Source organism: Pan paniscus, chromosome 1 (assembly GCF_029289425.2).
Source record: "Pan paniscus chromosome 1, NHGRI_mPanPan1-v2.0_pri, whole genome shotgun sequence".
Taxonomy (NCBI): domain Eukaryota; kingdom Metazoa; phylum Chordata; class Mammalia; order Primates; family Hominidae; genus Pan; species Pan paniscus.
In genome coordinates, this window is record NC_073249.2 from 8,788,115 (window position 1) to 8,812,259 (window position 24,145).

General features: G+C 37.9%; 1 protein-coding gene across 5 annotated transcripts in view; it reads right to left on the reverse strand.

The window, feature by feature from the left end:
- Positions 1 to 24,145, reverse strand: part of FMN2 (formin 2) — a 391,989-nt gene that overhangs the window by 101,567 nt on the left and 266,277 nt on the right. For 3 of the 5 annotated variants that reach the window (XM_063594698.1, XM_055098105.2, XM_034949691.3), the window contains one exon: positions 20,446 to 20,538. The exons of the other annotated variants lie outside the window; for them this stretch is intronic. In XM_063594698.1, coding sequence (XP_063450768.1) covers positions 20,446 to 20,538 — 93 coding nt within the window. The remainder of the gene's footprint in view (positions 1 to 20,445; positions 20,539 to 24,145) is intronic. 5 annotated transcript variants of the gene reach the window in all.

Here is a 24,145-nt window from a genome sequence, read left to right on the forward strand (position 1 = left end):
AGTTGACTGAATCCACACATGCAGAACCCACAGATATGAAGGGCTGATTATATTAAAAAATACTAATTAATAAGAAAAAAGGGAAAGAAAAAAAGAAGGAAAACAATAGATGAAAGAAATAGTAGACAAATATAAAGATCATAAATTAAACTCAACTCTATCATTACTACATTAAATGTAAATGTTCTAAATGTCCCCAATTAAAAGCCAGAGATTGTTTGGCAGGATAAGAAAAATAAGACTCAACTTTATGCTCTCTAGGAAAAGAAATTCACTTAAAATATAAATACACAATTAGGTTTAAAGTAAAAGATAAAAGGGTATATTATGTAAACACTAGCCATAATAAAGCTGAAGTAGCTGTATTAAAAATGGGCAAATCAGACCTCAGAACAAGATATAGTACCAGGAAAAAAGGAGAATCAATACATAATGATAAAGGGATCAATTCAAAAAGAAGATATAACAATTCTACCTACGTTTGCCTCCAAAAAAGTATTATGAACTTCAAAATACATAATGCAAAAACTAACAAAAATAAAATGAAAGAAAGACAAAATTCCCCAACTGACAAAACAGAAAGAAAAAATAGACAATCAAAAGTTGTAACTAGAGATTACAGCCTTCTTACTAACTGATAAATAAATTAGAAAGAAAATCAGTAAAGACATATTAAACAACACTGTCAAAGCAATGGAGACATTTATACAAAACCCTGAAAACCTGACAGGTCACCCTTGCAGCTGGGGAATGAACTGCAGGGAATGGAGGCTGGAGACAGACATATCAATTGAGAAACTATTATGATAATGTGGATAGAAAGTAGAAAGCCATGTGAGAGATAATCTAGAGTTAAGAATGCCTCTGAAGTTTCATGCTGGGAAATGGATGGGAATAGGAAAGTTCAAAAGGGTAAATATTTCATTTGATGGTTAGAGCAACAAATATTCCTAAATGCATTGCTTTATTAATAAAAACACTTCCATGAATTTTATGAGATCCATTAGGTATGCCTTCTAACCATCTTCTGTGTTGCAGCTATAACATCTCATTGCAGGTATACCTGCTTTTATTGTGCTTTGCTTTACTGTGCTTTGTAGGTATTAATTTTCGTTTTATTTTTATTTTTTATTTTTTACATATTGAAGATCGGCAGCAACTGTAGTCGAATGACTATTGGCACCATTTTTACAACATCATGTGCTCACTTTGTGTCATATCACTTTGGTAATTCTCGCCGTATTTCACACTTTCCCATTATTATCTTGTCTGTTATGGTGATCTGTGATCAGTGATCTTTGATGTATTTATTAAAATTGTTTTGGGGCACCACAAACCATGCCCACATAAGATGGCAAACAATCAATAAATACTGTTCGTGTTCTCACTTCTCCACCAAAAGGCTGTTTATCATCTCTTTTCCTCTTCTCAGCCTCCATATTCCCTGAGACACAACAGTGTCGAAATTAGGCCAATTAATAACCCTACAATGTTGAAATTAGGCCAATTAATAACCATACAGTTAATAACCCTACAATTAAAAACTGTACAGGCCTCTAAGTGCTCAGGTGAAAAAAGAGTTACAAATCAAAAGTCAGAAATAATTAAGCTTAGTGACTTAGGCATGTCCAAAGTGGAGAGAGAATGAAAGCTAGTTCTCTTGCATGAGACAGACAAGTTGTTAATGCAAAGGAAAAGTTATTAAGGGAAATTTAAAATGCTACTTCAGTGAAGAAATGAAGGACAAGAAAGCAAAAACAACATTATTGCTGATGGAAAAATTTTTAGTGGTCTGATTAGATCATACTAGCCACAACATTCTCTTGAGCCAATGCCTCATCCAGAGCAAGGCCCTAGTTCTCTTCAATTGTATGAAGACTAAGAGAGGCGAGGAAGCTATAGAAGAAAAGTTTGAAGCCAATAGAGGTCAGTTCATGAAATTTAAAGAAAGAATCTGTCTCCATAACATAAAAGTGCAAGGTGAAGTACCAAGTGCTGATGGAGAAGCTGCGGCAAGTTATCCAGAAGATCTAGATAAGATAATCGACGAAGGTGGCTACACTACAACAGATTTTCAGGGTAGATAAAACAAGAAGCAGATGCCATCTAGGAGTTTCATAGCTAGAGAGAAGTCAATGCCTGCTTCAAAACTTCAAAGGACAGGCTGAATTTCTTTGTAGGGGCTAATGCAGCTGGTGACTTTCAGTTGAAGTGAGTGCTGATTGATCATTTCAAAAATCCTGCAGCCTATAAGAATTATGCTAAATCTACTATGCCTGTGATCTATAAATGGAAGAACAAAGCCTGGATGACAGCACATCTGCTTACAGCATGGTTTATTGAGTGTTTTAGGCCCACTGCTGAGACCTACTACTCAGAAAAAAAGATTCTTTTCAAAATATTACAGCTCATTGACCATGAACCTGGTCACCCAAAAGCTCTGATGGAGATGTTTTTAATACAAGGAGATTCATTTTGCTTTCATGCCTGCTAATACAACATCTATTTAGATCAAGGGGTCATTTTAACTTTGAAGTCTTACTATTTAAGAAATATATTTGGTAAGGTTATAGCTGCTGTAGGTAGTGATTGATTCCTCTGGTGGATCCAAGCAAAATCAATTGAAAACTATCTAAAAGGATTCATCATTCTAGATGCCATTAAGAACATTCTTGACTCATGAGAAGGGTTCAAAATATCAACATTAACAGAAGTTTGGAAGAAGTGAGTTCCAAACCTCACAGATGACTTGCAGGGGCTCAAGTCTTCCGCAGAGGAAAGAACTGAAGAAATGGTGGAAACAGCAAGAAAACTAGAATGAGAAGTGGAGCCTGAGGATGTGACCAAATCGCAGCAAATCGCTCATGATGAAATTTGAACGGATGAGGAGTTGCTTCTTATGAATGACCAAAGGAAGTCATTTCTTGAGATGGAGTCTATTCCTGTTAAAGATGCTGTGAACATTGTTGAAATGACAAGAAAAGATTTAGAAAGTTAAATTTAGTTGATAAAGCAGCAGCAGGGTTTGAGAGGACTGATTCAAATTTTGAAAGAAGTTCTACTGTGGGTAAAATACTACCAAATGGCATCTCATGCTATATAGAAATATTTAGTGAAAGAAGAATCAATTGATTCAGCACACTTCATTTTTGCCTTATTTTCAGAAACTGCCACAGCTACCCCAATATTCAGCAACCACCACCCTGACCTGTCAGCAAGCAGCTGTCAACATGGAAGCAAGACCCTCCACCAGAAAAAAGATCACAACTTGCTGAAGGCTAAGAAGATTGTTAGCAATTATTTATTTATTTGAGATGGACTCTTGCTCTGTCGCCCAGGCTGGAGTGCAGTGGCGAGATCTCGGCTCACTGCAAACTCCGCCTCCTGGCTTCAAGCGATTCTCCTGCCTCAGCCTCCTGAGTAGCTGGGATTACAGGTGTGCACCACCACGCGGGCTAATTTTTGTGTTTTTAGTAGAGGTGAGGTTTCACCGTGTTGGTCAGGCTGGTCTCGTATACCTGACCTCATGATTCGTCCGCCTCAGCCTCCCAGAGTGCTGGGATTACAGGCATGAGCCACGGCGCCCAGCCAATTGTTAGCATTTTTAAATATATTTTAAATTAAGGTATGTACGTAGTTTTTAAATGTATAATGCTACTGCACACTTAATAGAGTACAGTATAGCATAAATGTAACTGTTATATGCACTGGGAACCCCCAAAATGCATGTGACTTGCTTTATTGCTTTACTGTGGTGGTCTGGAACCAATATTGCTTTACTGTGGTGGTCTCTAATATCTCCCAGGGATGCCTGTATACAAGCTTTCAAAACCGCCTTAAAAAAAAAAAAAAGAAATTCTTCCTCCAAAAGTGATTTAGGTTTGGTTTTCCTTTAACATACAATAAATCTCTATAGATTTTATACCTATTTCTTACATATAAACATAGCATATATAATATATACAAAATATATAATATATTCCATCTATAAAAATATAAGCAGAAACTTTATGAAGAAAAAAATAAGAAATCATTGGAGGAAAAATACTTGCTACTACTCAATTCTTCCCTATCATATTTCAGAAATCACTAATTACTCATGCTACTCTTTCAAACCCAAGAATTCAGGTAAGACCTAAGATTTATCCTCAAAACACACTTCCATTAAGCCAGCAGTATCAATCTGTCAGATTTGGCACATGAGATGAGACCATTTGCCATATGAGTTAGATGACTTTTCTCATAAGTTTTTGTTTGTTTTTTGAGATGGAGTCTCTCTCTGTTGCCCAGGCTAGAGTGCAATGGCGTGATCTCGGCTTACTGAAACCTCTGCCTCCCAGGTTCAAGCAATTCTTCTACCTCAGCCTCCCAAGTAGCTGTGATTACAGGTGCCTAACACCATGCCCAGCTAATTTTTGTATTTTTAATACAGACGGGGTTTCACCACGTTGACCTGGCTGGTCTCAAACTCCTGACCTCAGGTGATCCACCTGCCTCGGCCTCCCAAAATGCTGGGATTACAGGCATGAGCCACCACGGCCAGCTGACCCTTCTCATAAGTTAACATGGTTTAGCAGTGTTTCACTTAGATTTTATTCATGCACAACAGAGAGCGGTAATTACACCAAAGCCCTCCACTGTGTGACACATCTGTCTCACAAGTGTTGCTTATCTTCAGAGGAGACTTAGGAAACCATAGACAACCTACAACAAACACACTCAACTCTTACTTCCCTAATGATCCACATGCCCAAGTAACATGTAGTTAGAACATGTGTCAAGCAGAAAATTAATAAACTGGCAGATTTTAGACATTAACCAGAAAATATCATAATTTTAAATGGTGCAATTTAATATGTTATGACGATTTACTTCTGAATCAACACGTTGGTATTTCTTCGGTAACTATACAAATGGACCCTTGGGTTTTATTATACCAGAATTGCTTTAACAAAAAAGGTTTAAAATTTTAAAAGTGCTAGTCTTGAACTCAGTTTCTGGCTGACTTTTCTTCAAAAAAACTGGAAGATTCACGTCAGTCACTAAAGAATGTAATTGAGGTTCAGCTACAAGAACACAACCATTTGGTCAGGATTCTTCTTCATGGCAGAGCATATCCAAGTACCCAGAACGTAAGGAAGGAAAGCTTAGACTTAACCTTAAAAAAATATGCAATTAATTTTGTATTATCTAACATGAAGGGCAAATAAGGTATATTTTAAAAATACATTTCAGGTCAGGCGCAGTGGCTCATGACTGTAATCTCAACACTTTGGGAGGCCAAGGTGGGAGTATCACTTGAGGCCAGGAGTTCAAGACCAGCTTGGCCAATATGGTGAAACCTTGTCTCTACCAAAAAAAAAAAACAAAAAACAAAAACCAAAAAAAAATTAGCTGGGCATGGTGGCATGTGCCTGTAATCCCAGCTACTCAGGAGGCTGAGGCAGGAGAATCGCTTGAACCCAGGAGGCGGAGGTTGCAGTGAGTTGAGATCCCGCCACTGTATTCTAGCCTGGGCAATAGAGCAAGGACTCCTTCTCCCAAAAATAAATAAACACACATTTTTGATATTTTACATAGTTTAAAATATATTAGCTCTATATTTTAAACACAAATTTTAATGAGTAGTCGCACACTTTAATAATTTATTATACTAACATTATTCAATCTTTTCCAGAAGACTGAAGGTTACTATCAGGTTATTGGTGATTATACGGTAACAGAATGGCAGTGATGAGGAAAAGTGAGACCTGTTAGGAAACGGTCAGCCTAAGGAAAAAAAGTGATAATTTGGGTCTGAGATAGGTTGATGCAACGGGATTAGAGTGGAGTGGACACATGTGAGTAAAGCCATAGGACTTAACAACGATGAGGTAAGGAAAGCAAGGATGGCAAGGGCATGGGAGAAAAGGAGGCATCAAGAATAAGGCTAATACTGCTTTTGACCCAGCGGCTCAACGTTTCGGGCTGTACAGTACCAAATGTGAATTGTGAGACATACACACATGTTTTTACCATAATCTTTTGCTTTTGAAAACAATGTTTTAGAAAAAAGGTGGGTAAGTAGAGAAATGAGCAAGTAAGTTTGGGTGCATTTTTATAGTGAAATACTATGAAGTCATTAAGAAGAACGTACAAATGTAAAATTATTTAAATATATTTTCATTGAAAAAAACAAGATAGACTTCTAATTTCAACAATACTACAGATATCAAAAAGTTTCAGAACAAAGAACACAAAAAAGCTGGGGTAAAGTAATATTGAATGCATGGCTGAGTTGGATAGAAAATAAGGAAAATTCTCTGAGGCCATAAAAACAAACAGGAGCAGGATTCCAAAGAGGTGCAAGCCAGAACTTCCTCGGGACATCGCTAAACCTAGCAACCTAGAACTTTAGTTTTTAAGGCCATATGGGAAATTTTTGAACAGGCCTCAAATCGTCCTACATAACCACAGAGACATCTTAAAAGAAGAAATTGAAAAGAATCACCCCACTAAATCAGGCATTAAGGAAATGCACCCACCTCACCAGTAGCTTTGGGGGAAGGGGAAACTCTCTCACATAGGAATCCCTTACCCATCATGGGCAACCACACTGCATTAGGCCCCAAACGCCCAATGTGTGATCCTAACATGCAAGGCAAGGATTTATTTTAAAATAGTTTGGGTTGGTAGTGCCTCCTGATGATTAGCCAAAACAAACATATGGAGAAACAGAAAAACATAAAAGATCCTGAGGGAAAATTTAGATTAGAAACAAAGAAGCAAAAATTGGACCCGAGTAGAGTTGTCAATGCAACAAGGGAATAGAGAAAGCAGAGGCCTCCAGGCAGCTGAAAGGAATTTACTTTGAACCTAGAATTTTATAATTAGCAAATCTATTGCTAAAAAACAGGCTTGATATAAAGATATGTTCACACAGACAAAAACAGAATTTACAATCCGGAGTTCACACCAAAGCAACTTTTCAAGGGTGTACTTGAGAAAGAAGAAAAATAATCTTAGAAGGCAGCATAATATGAAGGAATAGTGAGCCAAGACAATGGTATTGGTTAAATGTAAACCAAAAATGAATACATAAAATAATAATTCTATATTTTAGGGGTAACAGACAATATAAAATGAAACTAAAACACTGGAAAGGAATGGCATTCAAATGGTAAGATTAGCATTAAAACATGCTAAGAATTTGTTTAGAGGGAAGTAAAAACAGCAACTTTAGACTTTGCTAAATAATTGTGTTAACAGAAAAATATTGCTTTATCTCACTTACATGTGAAATCTCAACTAAAAACAAAACCAAAAAACTTGCATGCCTAGAAACAAAGAGTAGAAAGGGCAGGAGGTGGAGGGAAGTGGGGAGATGGAGGTGAAAGTGTACAAAATCGCAGCTATGTAGCATAAATATGTCCAGAGATCTATTCAGCAGTACACAGGGTGCGTGCGCATGCACACACGGTACCTATGTGAAATGATAAAATATGTTAATTTGCTTGACGAATCATTTTACTCTGTGTTTATATATATATATATATATAAACATTGTGTTGTACACTTTAAATATACGCAATAAAAAGAACTGTGTCAATATATCTAAGATAGGCACTAAAAGAATAAAGATACAGAATATCACTTGAAAAGTAGTAGAGGGGAAAATTACATGATATGAAAACCTCCAATCAATTTGTGTTAATTTGTTTACAAAGATGGCCAAAATATTTATTTGTATTCCTCTAATTATGCCCCTTTGTGAAATGACATTTATACTCTTTCTGTCCATATTATACTGAAGGTACAACACAGTGCAAAATGACCAGAAAAAAGGAAGAAAAAAGAAAACTACTTAGCAAATGAATACATACATACATAAAACTGTCATTATTCGCAGTGATATCGCCAGAGAAATTTTTTAAATATCTCAAATTGTTAAATTAATAAGAGGGTTTAACAAGTTTGTAAGATGTAAGCTATTTGAATTTTACATATCTTCAAAACAGAGTAAATGCAGTTTACAAAATACAAACAAAAATGAGGTCTTTAGAAATATTTCTACAAAAACATATGGAAATCTTAGTGAAATTTTAAACTTTTTGGGCAGATATTAAAGGAAACATAAATAAACACTAGTCTGTACCATGTTCATAGACAGAAAGCCTTGATATCATAAAGATGTCAGTTCTACCCAGTCTGATCTATAGCCTATGTAATTGTGTCAGAATCCTAATAGTTCTGTTTTGGTGGAACTTAACAACTTAATTCTTAAATTATATAGCAGAATAAACTACCAAGAGGAGGCATAAATGTAAAGAAGGTAGGAATCTAGCCTTTTCACATTTCAAGACTTATTAGAAGTCTACAGTAAATAGAATAGTAACAGGTTTTGTTATAAGGATAAATAATGGAAATAGGCTAATGGAATAGTATAGAGAAAACCCAAGAAAGCCTCATACATATATGGAAAGTTCCTACATGATAGAAATGGTACAGCATATTAGAGAGAAAACGGCTTATTCCTTACATGGCACTAAACAACTAAAACAGCATTAACCATATGACATAAAATTAAATGTGATTCCTATTGCAGATCATAGATAAAAATGAATTTCAAATAGACTGAAGGATTAAATGTGAAAGCAAAACTATAAAATTTTCTTGGGAAAATAAAGGACATTATCTTTACCAACTTAGAGAAGGGAAGGATTTCTTTTTTTTTTTTTTTTTTTTTTTTTTGAGACTGAGTCTCGCTCTGTCACCCAGGCTAGAGTGCAGTGGCGTGATCTCGGCTCACTGCAACCTCTGCCTCCCAGGTTCACGCCATTCGTTTGCCTCAGCCTCCCGAGTAGCTGGGACTACAGGAGCCCACCACCACTCTCGGCTTATTTTTTATATTTTTAGTAGAGATGGGGTTTCACCGTGTTAGCCAGGATGGTCTCGATCTCCTGACCTCGTGATCCACCCACCTTGGCCTCCCAAAGTGCTGGGATTACAGGCGTGAGCCACTGCCCTCTGCTGGATTTCTTAAATAAGGCAAAAAAATTATGCACCATCAAGAAAAAGGTTGATAGATATCACTACATAGAAATAAAGAACTTTTAAAATCAATAGTCAGCAAAAGAAAAATGAAAAGACAAGCTCCAAAGTGGGAGCAGGGCTTGGGAAAATTTATCTGACCACAGTTTAATGTCCTCAATATATAAAGATGTCCTAATAACTCAATAAGTAAAAGACAAGTCATTAAAAAACAGCCAAAAGACTCACAAAGGCATTACAGAGAAAAGGAAACAACTATAAATGTGTGAAAACACATGATTTCTCAAAAATAATCAGGAAAATGCAAGTGAAAACCTCAACAAAATACCACTTTAAAGAGTCAATTGGATCAAAAACAACTAAAAAAAATAAAATCAAAGAACTCAGTGCTGGTAAGGATTTAACACAATTGGAACTCTGCCGATAGAAGTGCAGATGAAAACTAATCATTTTAAAAAACACTTTGACTTTACCTCCGAGGCAGAAGATTCACTTGTCCCACGCCTCAGCAAACCTCCTAGGTTTGCAACACAAAAAGGGAGTATGGATGTGGATCAGGAATTGTGAACACAAATGTTCATATAAGTATTGTCCATAATCAATAAAAAAGGGATAGAGGGCTGGGCGTGGTGGCTCACGCCTGTAATCCCAGCACTTTGGGAGGTCGAGGCGGGCAGATCACCTGAGGTGGGGAGTTTGAGACCAGCCTGACCAATGTGGAGAAACCCCCCCTCTACTAAATATGCAAAATTAGCCAGGTGTGGTGGTTCATGCCTGTAATCCCAGCTACTTGGAAGGCTGAACTTGGAAGGCTGAGGCAGAAGAATCACTTTAAACAGAGGCGGAGGTTGCGGTGAGCCGAGATCGTGCCATTGTACTCCAACCTGGGCAACAAGAGCGAAACTCCAACTCAAATTAAAAAAAAAAAAGGATAGAATAGGATAGACAATCTGTGCTATTATAGTCCTACAATAGAATAAAAATTAATGAAATAGAACCACATGCAAAAACATGAAAGAATTTCAAAAACCACGTTCAGTGGAGAAAAAACTAAGTTGCAGCAGGGTATGCTTATATTTCCAGTCACACAAAGTTCCTAAAATTGTAAACAATACGTTGGTTATGATTTACATTTTTGGCAAAACTATAAAGAATAAACATCGGAATGATAAATAGAAAATTCAGGATAGTGGTTGTCTCTGAAGGGGACACAGGTATAAGATTGGAGAAAGATAAATGGAAGAGCTGACTGACCGGTATTGATCATGTTCTATTCTGTGAGCTAGGTGTATATGGCTATTGGGATAAATCTTTATACCTCATTTAGGTTATAAGATATGCATATAGATCTATAATATAACCTTATTTTTGTTATATAAATTAGCATGTTTCCAGCTGAGGTTTTGCAAGATAACACTCTGCCTTCTTGTTTCAGCTCTTACACTGAGAAAAGTGCCCTTGTCACCATCTATTTTGTGCCACATTTTCCACATCTTTATGGGATTTTTGGTAATTTCACTGTTTTAAATGGCCCCCAAGCAGAGTGCTCAGTTGTTAGCTAGTGTTCCTATGTGCAAGATGGCTGTGATGTACCTTATGGAGAAAATACATGTGTTAAGTAAAGTTCATTAAGGCATGAGTAACAGTGTTGCTAAGCCATGAGTTCAACATTAATGAATGAACAATGTATATTATTAGATAAGGTGTCATTAAACATAAACACACATAAGACAAAGTTATGAGTGAATTAGTTGACAAGAATATGACCACAGGCTTGCAGGCACCTAAACTTGTATTTCCCCATAGAAGAATGGTTCCATATTCACTAATTCAGTGTTCGCAGTGACTCTATAAAACCTAACTATAGAAAATGAGGAGAATTGGCTGTCTCACATAAATAGTGTATGAATAATAAAATGTTTTATTTTTGTGTTCAACATAAAATGAATATAGTACAAAATTTTATGTTGTATGTATGTGTGTATCTAAAACATATACACATGCATATAGTTATCTCTATATAGAAAATATAAAACAAAGAAATATAAAATATTTCATAATGGAAATGAAAAGGCAAAAGGCAGAAAGATATATAGAGCATGTAACCACTAGTAAAAACTATATAAATACAAATGTGTGTGTGTGTATATATATGTGTGTCTGTGTGTATATATATACACACACATATGTATATATATGCACATGTATGTATGTATGTATATGTGTATATATATATATATATATATATGCACATACATGCTTATCCATGCAAATTATCTCTGGAAGGCTAGAAATGAAATATAACATTGGTTAAAGTAGAGAACAGTAATAGTGAGAAGACTTACATTCCATTATGGTCCTGTATTTTATAATAGATACATGCATTATTTAAACATTCCCAGCACTCATTCATAGAGAAATGAAGAATGAGGCCAAGCTTTCTGTCTTAGACAATCACATGGGTGGTAGCACTACTTACAATGTTAGAGAACACAAGCGGAGCAGAAGAACTGAGATGCTTGTGTTGAATTGACAGTCATTCCTTCATTCATTCATCTGTGAAGTAAATGTTTATTGGGAGTCTGTGACGTACTAGGTGCTGAAGACACAGCATGGAACACATTACGGAGATATTTAGTGTGAGGTGCCAGTGGGAGCATCCGACTGGAAATATGCAGGAGGCGGTGGTTAGGGACTCCCATATGGAATCGATTCCCTGTCACTCCTCAGAGGCTCTTTGATCAAGTCTCATCTACGGTTATAGAATGAATGATTGTGGCTGCTGGAAATCTAACCCTCAGAGAGAAGTGGTGATATAAACTATTTTTGTTTCCAGAAGAATCACTTCAAATTCATGCTTCTCAAATGTTAAGAGTGGCAAGAAAGGTACCTTTAAAATGGAATCATCATTTGTCACTACAAGAGGGGAAAGAGTTTTGTCCGTCTGGTTCACGGTGTCTGCATGAATGTTGCACTAATACAAAAGCATATTCATTTTGCAGTCCAGTTATTGGTGACTTTTGAGTTTAATTGATTATCTTACATGGGATTTCATCTGTATTTATGGTTTCTACCACCTGACACCACAAAACGGCCCTATCTGGGTCTCTTACTATATTACAATGATTTTTAAATTAAAATACTGCTCCAGCCTCCTTTAAAAGATCTTGGTTCCAGCCTGACTTTGCCATCTATTGTATTTCAGTCAAGCAATGAGCCCTCTGAGAATTTGTTTCCTCATCGTAAAATGAGGATAATAATGGCTGCTCAGACTGACCTAAAGAGTCATGAAAGTAAAATTGCCTGGAGTATAAATGGCTTTGCTTCATTCTTCAGCACAGCAGAAATAGCATTAAGGTTTAATAATTGTTATCCTATGACCTTTTTTTTCCCACTAGTGCACCAGAAATTTACTGAACCCCCCACTTTCCCCTAAAGCACAATTACCCACACAAAGTGGCAGAGGCAGGGAAGTCTCCCAGGCTTGCTCCTGCAGCCTGAGCCGGCATGACCAGCATGGGGACACCTGAGCCATCAGGCAGGAGGCAGGCTGGGGGGCAGAGGGGACAAAGGGGTTGGGGACAAGGTAGTACAAGGGCAGTGGCTTCTGGCTGGAAGTTCTGAACCCCTAGTATAAAGGGAGGGGAGAAAAAGAGTTGGGGACTTGTAGAGCTGGCAGGACCTTGAGAGCTTCACAGGCAGGTGGGGGAGGACATACAGAATGAAAAGAGGGTAAAACCAGCCCTTAGGATGCAGCCTCTGTCCTGGGTCTCAGGGAACATTTGCACATGCACGCACACGCATGCACACGAGACAAGATGCTCCTGCTGCAAGGGGCAGGGTCCCAGAGACCTGCCCTCATTCAAGCTTAAAACTGGGAGGGGCCGAGCAAGGGCTTGGACAAAGTCCCATGATTTACCAGCAGGGCAAGTGTTTTGGTTTTTCTCTCCAAAAGGGAAATTTAAAAATCTACAGAAAATCACACCAAATTCATTAAAATTTAAAAATCTACAACAAATCACACCAAATTCACAATGGTAAAAAGCGGTTCGCTTAAAAGACAATTTGCTTCTTTTTCAACATTAAATGGTCAATGAAGGGAGATTACACCAAAAAATCAAACATACCTGTTTTCATTACTGGAAAAAGTGTCTTTATCATATTTTCAGAAAAACACAGAAATACAACATGAAACATGCTCACCCTGCATAGAGAATATTCCTTTCTGAGAAAGATATTCTCTTCTACTAGGCTCTTCAGTCTTTGGCACAGTCAACAGCCACTGCTTTCAGCATCTCTTTGTTCTCAAGTATAGCATTACCAATACTACAGACTGTATATTTAAGAGCTGAGGTTTCAACATTCTTTTAATTATAAGCATGTGATTACAGATTTATGCATTTTCATTTTGGTTCTATTCCCCTAGTTCAGCCACAATTTACTATGCTTAAAGAAGAAATGTTTGGGAAAAGCGGGGAGGGGGGTAGAAGTATGAAGAGCAAGGTCAGTGAAAAATCCCATTAGCTATTTTTGATTTATAAAATCATGGTAGGGACTTTATGTAAAAGCATGGAGAGAACCCCCATTCCTTTTTTTAAAGAAATTGCCATTCATCCAAAAAAACAGTTGAGCTTAAGTTTTAAAATATACACTTATCAAAATGTACCATATGACTAAGGGAGCACTGAAGGCCAACAAAGGAGAACCAGGTTTGTATTTCTCTCCCAGTGACTTCAACATGAGCAGATCCATATATAAAGGTCATCCATTCCATCTAAGGTTCTTTATAGTTCAGCGATAATATGTTTTTTGTGTGTATACTTTGTCCAAACTACAAATTAGATTCAAAAATAAAGAGAGAGAAAAAAGGAAGGAGTGTACTGAGTTCTGAGAGATATATTAGGAAAACATGAGTCCCCAGTGATCACATTTATCTCATCTTTCTATATCCCACATTTTCTGCTATTAAAAAAATAGAAAATTTAACACCAAATTGCAAATAAATGCTGAATGACCATCTGGAGATTAAGAATTAGTTGTCTTCATCTCACATGCACAAAAACAAAACCATCACATATGTTGGTTTTGGGACAGAAAAATACTATGTCACATATGGTTTCTTGTCACATATGTGACAGAAAATAGAGATAAGCTAAGTTATAGTAACTCTGATTAAAGAGTTCAGTCCAACACGTATGCATCAGTTACAGTTGTCCCACAATAAGAGCTGTGCACACTAGTTCTTCACTTCTATGTTAAAAGCTCAGAAAATCAGCGTCTGCTTATGCCAATCCAAGAAACATGTTCCGTCCACTGACCTCCACCTTCATATCCACAAGCCTAGATGTTGTTCAGTCCTCATTTACCCAGTCCATTTGAACATGTGCTGCTATGAGTATTCACATTTGCCCTTTTCTGAAACTCTTCCCAATTCTGGCTTCCGTAACAAAATCATCTGCCAATTTTCTTCCTATCTACCTGACTACTAACACCTGGTTTTCCTCTGTCCATTCTAAAAATGCTTTTCTCCTCCAGAATACCATCCGTGGATCTATTTTTTCTTAACCTCCTAGGTGACCACATCCATGCAAGAATCACCTTGCTTATGATGTCCAATCCTCAATCTCAGATCTCTATGCCAAGTTCAGCTCATATACCCACCTGTCCACTGGGCATGCCCACTTGCGTGTTTACATATGGGTAACCATGCCAACCATTCAAATCTTTCCATCTATGCATATTCTCTATCTCAGTGATTAGTACCCCCACTCACCCAGATACTCAAACCTAAAATCTAGACACCTATCCATCATCTCCTCGTCCATTTGGTTCTGTCTTATTATTATCCCTCACAGCTATTCTGTCTTCAATACCATCACTGCTATTCTCTCTTCAGCACCATCCCCACTTCCTTAGTCCAAGGCTTTCTCATTTCTTTACCAGCGTACCATAACGATCTTATAAGTGGTCTCCTGCTTCCAAGTCCAATCTGCCTCCACCGATCCCTTGATCATTGGGAAACTGTTGCTCCCCAAGAGCAACTTCTGCTCCCCAAGACTTCTGGATGAAGCCTAAGTCCCTCAGCCAGGAATACACGTTCAGCCTCATCACATGCTACTCCCTCCCACGACGCAACTACCAATTTGCTTGTGTCCATTTCTTCGTGTCGTGTTTTTTTCCTTCTTTAAACTCTTATATATATATATATATTTTTTTTATTATTATTATACTTTAAGTTCTAGGGTACATGTGCACAATGTGCAGGTTTGTTACATATGTATACATGTGCCATGTTGGTGTGCTGCACCCATTAACTTGTCATTTACATAAGGTATATCTCCTAATGCTATCCCTCCCCCCTCTCCCGACCCCACAACAGGCCCTAGTGTGTGATGTTCCCCTTCCTGTGTCCAAGAGTTCTCATTGTTCAATTTCCACCTATGAGTGAGAACATGCAGTGTTTGGTTTTTTGTCCTTGCGATAGTTTGCTGAGAATGATGGTTTCCAGCTTCATCCATGTCCCTACGAAGAACATGAACTCATCCTTTTTTATGGCTGCATAGTATTCCATGGTGTATATGTGCCACGTTTTCTTAATCCAGTCTATCATTGTTGGACATTTGGGTTGGTTCCAAGTCTTTACTATTGTGAATAGTGCCGCAATAAACATACGTAAACTCTCTCACCCCCCAATCATTCCTCTAATAATCAAGTATTAACAGTCACTAAAAAGACTTGTCCTCTCCATAGGTGTATATTTAGCACCCTTCTTATGGTTTCACACTCTGTAAGATAGAGTACATCTGAGTGCTGTTGAAGGAATCAAGCCCAGAAGGAAAACGTACAACTGAAGTTGAGAGAGAAGGGGAGGTAACTCTAGGAGTGGATTCCTGGATAAAAATAGAAGTATCAGGTCCGGAGCATGTGGGTAAAGATCCGCCTTTAATGAGAGCAGGGTTTTCCTTCTCTTGTAGTGAAAGATGCACAGAAAATACAGATTCAGATGCTGTTGGTTTGCAGATGTAATGGTGGGTAGGTGTGGGAGCTTCTGTATAATCATGTAACTGTTTCTCATCGAGGTATAAGGTGAGGTTATCATTAGAGTCATCGGTAAATGGAACAGGAAGATTGCAAAGGTTTGAGAAGGGATGATATAAACAAATCTCAGAAACAGAGAAAGCTAAATTTGCAAGGGAAATCTAGTAACATTGTTGAGGAAAAAAACTGAGTTGTCAGTGGGTTTATGAATTTAACGTGATACTAGTCAGTGTCCTTTTAAGGACCTTCCTGCATACAAAAATGATCAGCTGCTCAATATTGTGGTGCAAATATGGAGAAAGCAAAGAGATGAGCTTAACAAGGGTTGCTAGACCTATGCCTGGTGAGCAAGACAGTGTATGCTATACTGTGCATTGTTCTAGGTACAGGGGTATGGCAAGAAGCAAAGCAAAACTGCCTTCTTAATGAAGCTTATACTATTGACGGACAAATAAATGATGCAGTTGCAGACAGTGATAAGTGTTATGAAGAATATAAAGCCAGGTGGCCGTCAGAACAATTTTTGAGTGAGTATATTCTCAGTTCTCTCAAGGAGGGTACATATCTAGCACCTTTACAAACAATGAATGCCTTATGACAGTAGGGCTAAATTCTCTAAATCTGCCTATTTTAGGGCAGAGGTGAGAGATGTTCCCAGTGAGGAGGTGTTTAAACATAGACCATGAAATCTTGGCTTCAGTAGAACTAGGAAGATAGGGAGGGAAAATTGAATGGGTTGCAGGGCTAGATGAATGTCATAAGACTCTTAGAGTGTGGACCACAGACCACACAATAGCTGAATTACAGGGATAAGAGATGTTTCTATTATACAGAGGGAGCTAATGCAATAAAGACATTTGGGCAGTGTTGGGCATAGCTTCTGGAATTGTTCAAGAGATTTTATATTTTGAGGATGAGGCACATTAAAAAAGACCTTGCTTGTATATACAAAAATATAATCATACCCATATAAATGAATCTAAGCACAGAGGCTGATGTAAGAATACTATTATTGATGAAAGCCTAATTATAAGCAAAGATTTGGCATTTATTTGTGCTAAGATGGCATTTTCTTTAGTTTATAATTTTAATTTTAGAATCATGTCCTGATAAACTAGAAGAAACATGGGGGCAAAGGAATTGGCTATCTTCTTAAAAATTTACCTTTATTTTAAATTTTTGAGACAGAGTCTTGCTCTGTTGCCCAGGCTCGAGTGCAGTGGCACAATCTCGGCTCACTGCAACCTCTGCCTCCCGGGTGCAAGTGATTCTCATGCCTCAGTCTCCTGAGTAGCTGGGATTACAGGTGTGCACCACCACACCCGGCTAACTTTTGTATTTTTAGTAGAGATGGGGTTTCAGGCTGGTCTCGAACTCCTGGCCTCATGTAACCTGCGCACCTCAGCCTCCCAAAGTGCCGGGATTATGGGAGTGAGCCACTGGGCCTGGCCTTAAAAATGTATTTTAAGGGAAATAATATGGCTAGGCTTTTTGTCCCCACCCAAATCTCATCTTGAACTGTAATCCCAATAATCCATGTGTCATGGGAGAGACGAGGTGGAGGTAATTGAATCATGGGGGCCGTTTCTCCATGCCATTCTTATGATAGGGAGTGAGTTCTCACGAGATCTAATGGTTTCATAAGGGGCTCTTCCCCCTTCCCTCAGCACTTCTCCTGCCTGCCACCTTGTAAAGAAGATGCCTTGCTTCCCCTTCGCCTTCTGCCATGATTGTAAGTTTCCTGAGGCCTCCCCAGACGTGCTGAAGTGTGAGTCAATTAAAGATCTTTTCTTTATAAATTACCCAGTCTCAGGCAATTCTTTATAGCAGTGTGAAAATGGACTAGAACAGGAAACATATTCGGAACTCCACTGTTTCCCTACATGTTCTTGAAAACAGCTTTGAGAGTGACTATGTTTAAAGTGAGACTTCTATTCTTTCATATTGTTGACACACTTGATCTACATACATTTGATGTACATAGGTTTTTTTCCAAAAAATTTTCTGTTGTTTATGTTGTTTTTATCACCTGTCTTCCAGGTAATGCAGAATGTAAGGTCCATTAAGACGCATACATTTTCTTATTCACTGCTGTAAGTCATACCCAACAGAATAGCTGGGCATACTGAAAGCATTAAAAGAATTTTTAAATGAACAAAGAAACAGAAAACTCGAACAGATGCAAAGAAGAAATAAAAAGGCAACTGAAAGTAGTGGAAGAGGTGCCATGAAGACTCATCATGTTTAACTTAATGGCAAAAAGGTGAAGCATTTCCTACTTCTAAGAATACAGTATATAGGTTAGTATCCTTACAACATTGTTTTCATTTAACATGGAGAAGTATTTTAAAAAAGTTAATATCTGAGTTTCATAATAAGGAGGTTAAAAGATCTTCCTGGCTGGGCACGGTGGCCCACGCCTGTAATCCCAGCACTTTGGGAGGCCGAGGAGGCTGGATCACAAGCTCAGGAGTTCAAGACCAGCCTGGCCAACAGAGTGAAAACCCGTCTCTACTAAAAATACAAAAAATTAGCTGGGCGTGGTGGTGGGTGCCTGTAATTGCAGCTACTCGGGAGGCTGAGGCAGGAGAATCACTTGAACCTGGGAGGTGGAGGTTGCAGCCAGCTGAGATCACACCACTGGACATCAGCCCGGCAACAGTGCGAGACTCCGTCTCAAAAAAAAAAAAAAACCTGTAAGGTTGTTAAAATCTGAAGAGATACTTACTTACACAGTTAGTATGACTGGGCAATCCCGTCTTTCCTACCAGGGAACTACTAGACAAATCCTAAACACCTCTAACTGCTTTTCAAATCATTATAAATGACTACCAGAGATATCATATTTGGCTGATCATCTGTGTTTTGAAAGCACAATTCCTAAATTCCAAATGTGTTGCAAAACATAATTTCACTATTCAGCATGGAAAACAGTAGTCTCAATGCCTGGTCTATAAATTGCAGATTCAAAATATTATATAATAAATCACATATAATGTGACCAAGAATAAGAGTGACATTTGTTTACATTTTGGATGTGAAATCCAGCAAATTGCTTGATTGCTTTTTTGAATAAATCCTCCTAGGATTAAGGATTCCTTTCTTCTTATAAGACAAAAATGAATATTCTATGCTTTTACCTATATTATTTCCTGTTACATTTTTTAAAAATGTGCTACATATTCTTGATTCCACAACCCCACTAGATGGAAAAAGCATGATTCACTTTTATTCACTACTAAGAGTGGGATGAGTTTACAATGTTCCCTAATATTTACTACAGGACTAATGATTTCGGTTAAGAATCAATGAGTAGATTTTCCACTCTAAGTTATGAAGACCTCAGAATTTGAAAATGACATTCAACGTGATTTATGAATTTCACCAGAGTTCTGTTTCAATCTTCACAATTATCTTAAATGATTAAATAGTATTTTCCCATCTTAAAAAAGCTGTGCCTAATATTTAATCAAATTGTAGTATGACTAATTCATTGTTAAATCATCATTAATGATGCTTGAACAACCTATAACAAAATAAAGTATGGAGCCAATCTTCAGAGTGTTCTTGGCCTCAGTCTCAAGCCATGTCAGCCTCTAGGAGAATTCCTGAAACAGCAAGAACTCTCCCAGAGCGTGGCATGATATAAATCTGATTTTTAGAAGAGATGGAACATTCCAAAGTTGAAATATTTTGAGTAGTAAATGCTTTGATATAATTATAAGTTTCAGTGATTTCAAACATCAAGACTTAATAGATGCTTTCTTTTCCTGTTAAATTTTTTTCTTTATTATCTTCTAAAATTTTCCATCCCTGCCTATCTCCTAGAAATGCAGGAAGAGTCCATGAGATAATATTTATAATGTTTTTAAGCTCCCTGGAAGACAGGTGTTGAATATCCAGAGGTATTGGCGTATCCCATTAAAAAAACTGCAAATAATGCTCTGAAGATCCGAACAACATCAATATAGTTTGTTCCCTGGGTACAATGTTTTGACAAGCCAAATAAATACCAGGTTGAAATGAGCTCATCAGTACAATTAAAATGTAAAATAATACTATCTAATTTTCTATCACAAAAAGCACAGAATTGTTAATGTCTTTTAAAAGATGAGCTATTTTAACTAATGTCTAGTGTATATACTGTCATGCAAGCAAACAAACATTAATAATGAGCATTATCCACAAAACAGCATGTTTATCAAATTGCTAGCCTCTTACAACCCTGTGACTCATAATTCAACTTAATCTGTTTTTCTGTAATGTCAAAATAAGCCCTTTTAAAGCAATATGTATTTTTTAAACAATGCCTTGTAGCTCTTTTTTTTTTTTTTGCTGAAAGGGGAGAAAAACATAACACATCTCTTTGGAATTTACCTTGAATAATAAATTGTTCCATGTTTTCCTTGAAAGGCTGCATATGCTCTTTTGAGGAGACCTGGTATACTTTCCCTGCTTCAACTTCACAGGCTGAAATTAGACAGAACATTATTTAGAGTGTCACACTGTTAGTGGAGCATTAAGGCAATTTTGAAAACATCTTAGCTAATGTTAGAAAATTCTGTTAACTCCCCTAATCAGCATATGTTCTGCACACATTTTGGAAACATCCAAATACGGACATGAGAAGCCGACGATCAAGGCTTCCTTTTAGAGGGCTGTAAAAACAAATTATGCAGAATTTATAATCTCAGTTTGATTATTCCCAAACCAATCAGTTGGGCATGTTATATAACCTCTAAATCTCAGTCTCTTCATCTGTAAAATGGGCATGATAGCAGAGCCTGCCTCACTGTGCAGTTATAAGGATCAGATCTGTGAAGAGACATGAAGTGTCAGAATAATGCCCGGCACAGAGTAAAGCAATATGTAACTATTTTCTATCATCATCACCATCATCATCAGTATCAACTGACTTATAATAAAAGTTTATTCCTAAAGACCAAATTTCTGAAAAATAATAAATAATAACATGGGTGGTAATGTTAGTATAGCATCCAATAATTGTAGAGCATCTATCACATGTCAGATGCATTTTATCCATTATTTAACATAATCCTTAGAATTAAGCCCATAAAGTAGACTTATTACCTCCTTTTACAGCTGAGAAAGTTAAGGCTCAAATAAGGCACTAATTTGCCCAAGAGTCCACAGATAATATGCAGCAAATTCATAACTGAAATCCTAATCTAACACCAAAGTTTATCCTCTTTTCATGCCTGTGGCATCACAAATGTCTTAGGTAGTCTACAGATTCTACTTGGGTTAATATTAAGAAGTACCTCTAAGAAGATTTCTGAAGAAATGTCTGCCATTTTGGTGACAGCAAGAAACCGGAGCCAGTAAGGAAGTAATTCAACAATGAAAAGTACATATTTAAACACAAAACTTTGGATAGAACACATCTGATGCAAAAAAAACAACAACAACAACAACAAAAAAATCCCCAAAACCTCTCACTACAGTTCTTAAGGTAAGGTTGCCATTTCTCCCAGGAGACTTTGTCATTGCATTTCTAATATATTTTCTTTCTTTTATAAAGCTACAGTTTCCTCTTTTTTCCCTTCCAGGTCATTAGTTTATCTAAGCATGGGAATCTAGGAAGGCTGTATTATTAGTGCACATCCTTCCCAGCAAATGTGGATGACTTTGGGCTTAGTAAAATCTAAGATCAGCGTAGGCAGATCCAGGGTTCTCTCTGCCCGTCTGCTTCTCATCCCTCACCTGTGCCCAGGTAGCCTCTTGCAGGCTGGATGCTGGAGAATTTCTAACCTGTATCCATAGCCCATGTATTTCATAGCTCCAGACTCAACATATGAAACTTCCACCAGTACAGAATTCCTCACAGACTTCTCTAAACCTGCCACCTCCCTTATTCTCCCTTCATTGGTGGTGCCACCACCTGACCTACATAACTTGAGCCAAAACAGGAGACTTATTCTCAACCCCCTCTCTTTATTCCAACATCCTGTTGTTTTTGCCTCCATTCTTCAGTTGGCCCTATCCTCTCCATTCCTGTTCTATGCTGGTACAAATGCCTTCATTTTTCCTACTGAGGCTACTGTGAAAACCTCTTACCCTTGGCTTCTCATCTCCAGTCTTCCACAGATCCATGCTCCTCCACACAGCCTTAAAAAGCCATCCAGAAGAGACCCAACCGCTTAACCTAAAACTGTTCAGTGACCTCTGCCCTCTCAGCTACACCCTGAATACAGGAAGAATTGCAAAGCCTACACCATGACTTGTAGCACTCGCTACAACGTAGACCTTGCCAACTTTTAAACCATCCATCTCCCTCTAGTCCTGATATCTTCTGCAGACTCAATGCAAATGTTAACCTCCAGATGTAACTGCCCCTGAACAGCATTCCCTGACCTCCCCACAGGGCCTGCTTTTCTCCATTCCCTGCCACTTGTCTCCACGCAGGATGAGGCATCCTTCTTTGGTGATTCCAGGGCATCTTGTGCATACAGAGTTAAGGCTGTCATGTACTGAGTACTTTTTATGTGCCAGGGAGCACATTAAGCATGTTACCTGTACTGTCCCACTCAATCCTCATAAAACCCTTTGAAGTAGATGATTAATATGCTTACTTTACATCAGCGAAAAGTGAACTACAAAGAGACTGCCCACATTTCTATAGTTCACAAGTTGAGGAGGTGGGATTCAATATCAACTACCATACTATATTAAAGTTATTTGTAACTATGTGTCTTCTGCCCCACTAGACTGAGCTACTTGAAAGGAAATCCATCTTATTTCCATTTGTGCCTGACTTAGGCAATAAATTGCTGTTGGATGGGTTAGTTGCTGTATAAATAGTTACTTAAGTGGAAATAACATTCTAGATGTTGGAATCTAGCAGACAGAGTTTAAATTCCAGGTCACCCATCCACTGAATGTGCCTTACGATTTGGGGCTAATTACCTAACATTTTTGGATCTTAGTTGCATTATATGGTAGTGAGTTTAATGAATTCTCTAACGTTAGTGTGATGATCAGCCACAATGAGTGTAAAATGCCTGAAACTGACTTTGTGCTGGCTAAGTACATGCACAAAAAACAGTAGCTATTGCTGCTATTGTTTTTATAAGACCAAGTGGAGTTCAGCCTAAGGAAGTGTAAGATAAAATACAGTAGCTGTTTTCAAAGAGCTGAAGTGTGGTCTCATGAATGACCGGGTGTTGACATTCTCTGTGTTGATCTCAAGGAAGGAGGAAATTGAATGAGTAGAAGTTAGAGAGAGATGTTAGTTCTATGTAACAGGGATGGCTAGTGTTTACGGAACTCCTACAGTGATGTAACCTGCCTTCTGAGGGGGTGAGCCCTTTGTCACTGGGATTATTCAGAAAGTAGCTGACTGCTTGTCAGAAATGTAGAAGGGGATGGGTCAGATGACAAGACATCCGTAGTCAACTTCCTGTGGGCTGTATCATTTACGACAGCCTCACGTGGCTGGAAATTCTGCTCTTTAACAATGTTTCCAGATGCATATTAAGGATATACTTAAATCATGTCATAAATTTGAGAGTTTCCTAAAACTGTGTAAGGATTCTGAATATATAGAAGACAAGTTACATCACTTAAAAGAAATGAGGCCGAGATTTAACAGCCCTTATCATTTCAGTGGGTTATTTCTAGCAACGTCAGGTGACACAGTGTTCCCAAAAGTCTCTGAGCAGTTTGTTTTTTTAAAAATTTTTTTCAGACAAAGTCTTGCTCTGTTGCCCAGGCTGGAGTGCAGTGGCACGATCTTGGCTCACTGCAACCTCCATCTCCCGGTTCAAGCGATTCTTGTGCCTTGGCCTCCCGAGTAGCTGGGATTACAGGCGGCCGCCACCATGCCCTGTTAATTTTTGTATTTTTAGTAGACAGGGGGTTTCATCACATTGGCCAGGGTGTTCTTGAACTCCTGACCTCAGGTGATCCACCTGCTTTGGCCTCCCAAAGTGCTGCGATTACTACCGGCCTCTGAGCAGTTTCTAATGTACACATGACACAGATATCGATCAACTATCTACTGATTCAAGGGACTGCTCTAGGCGCTGATGACTGCCATGAACAGAACTGACAAAAC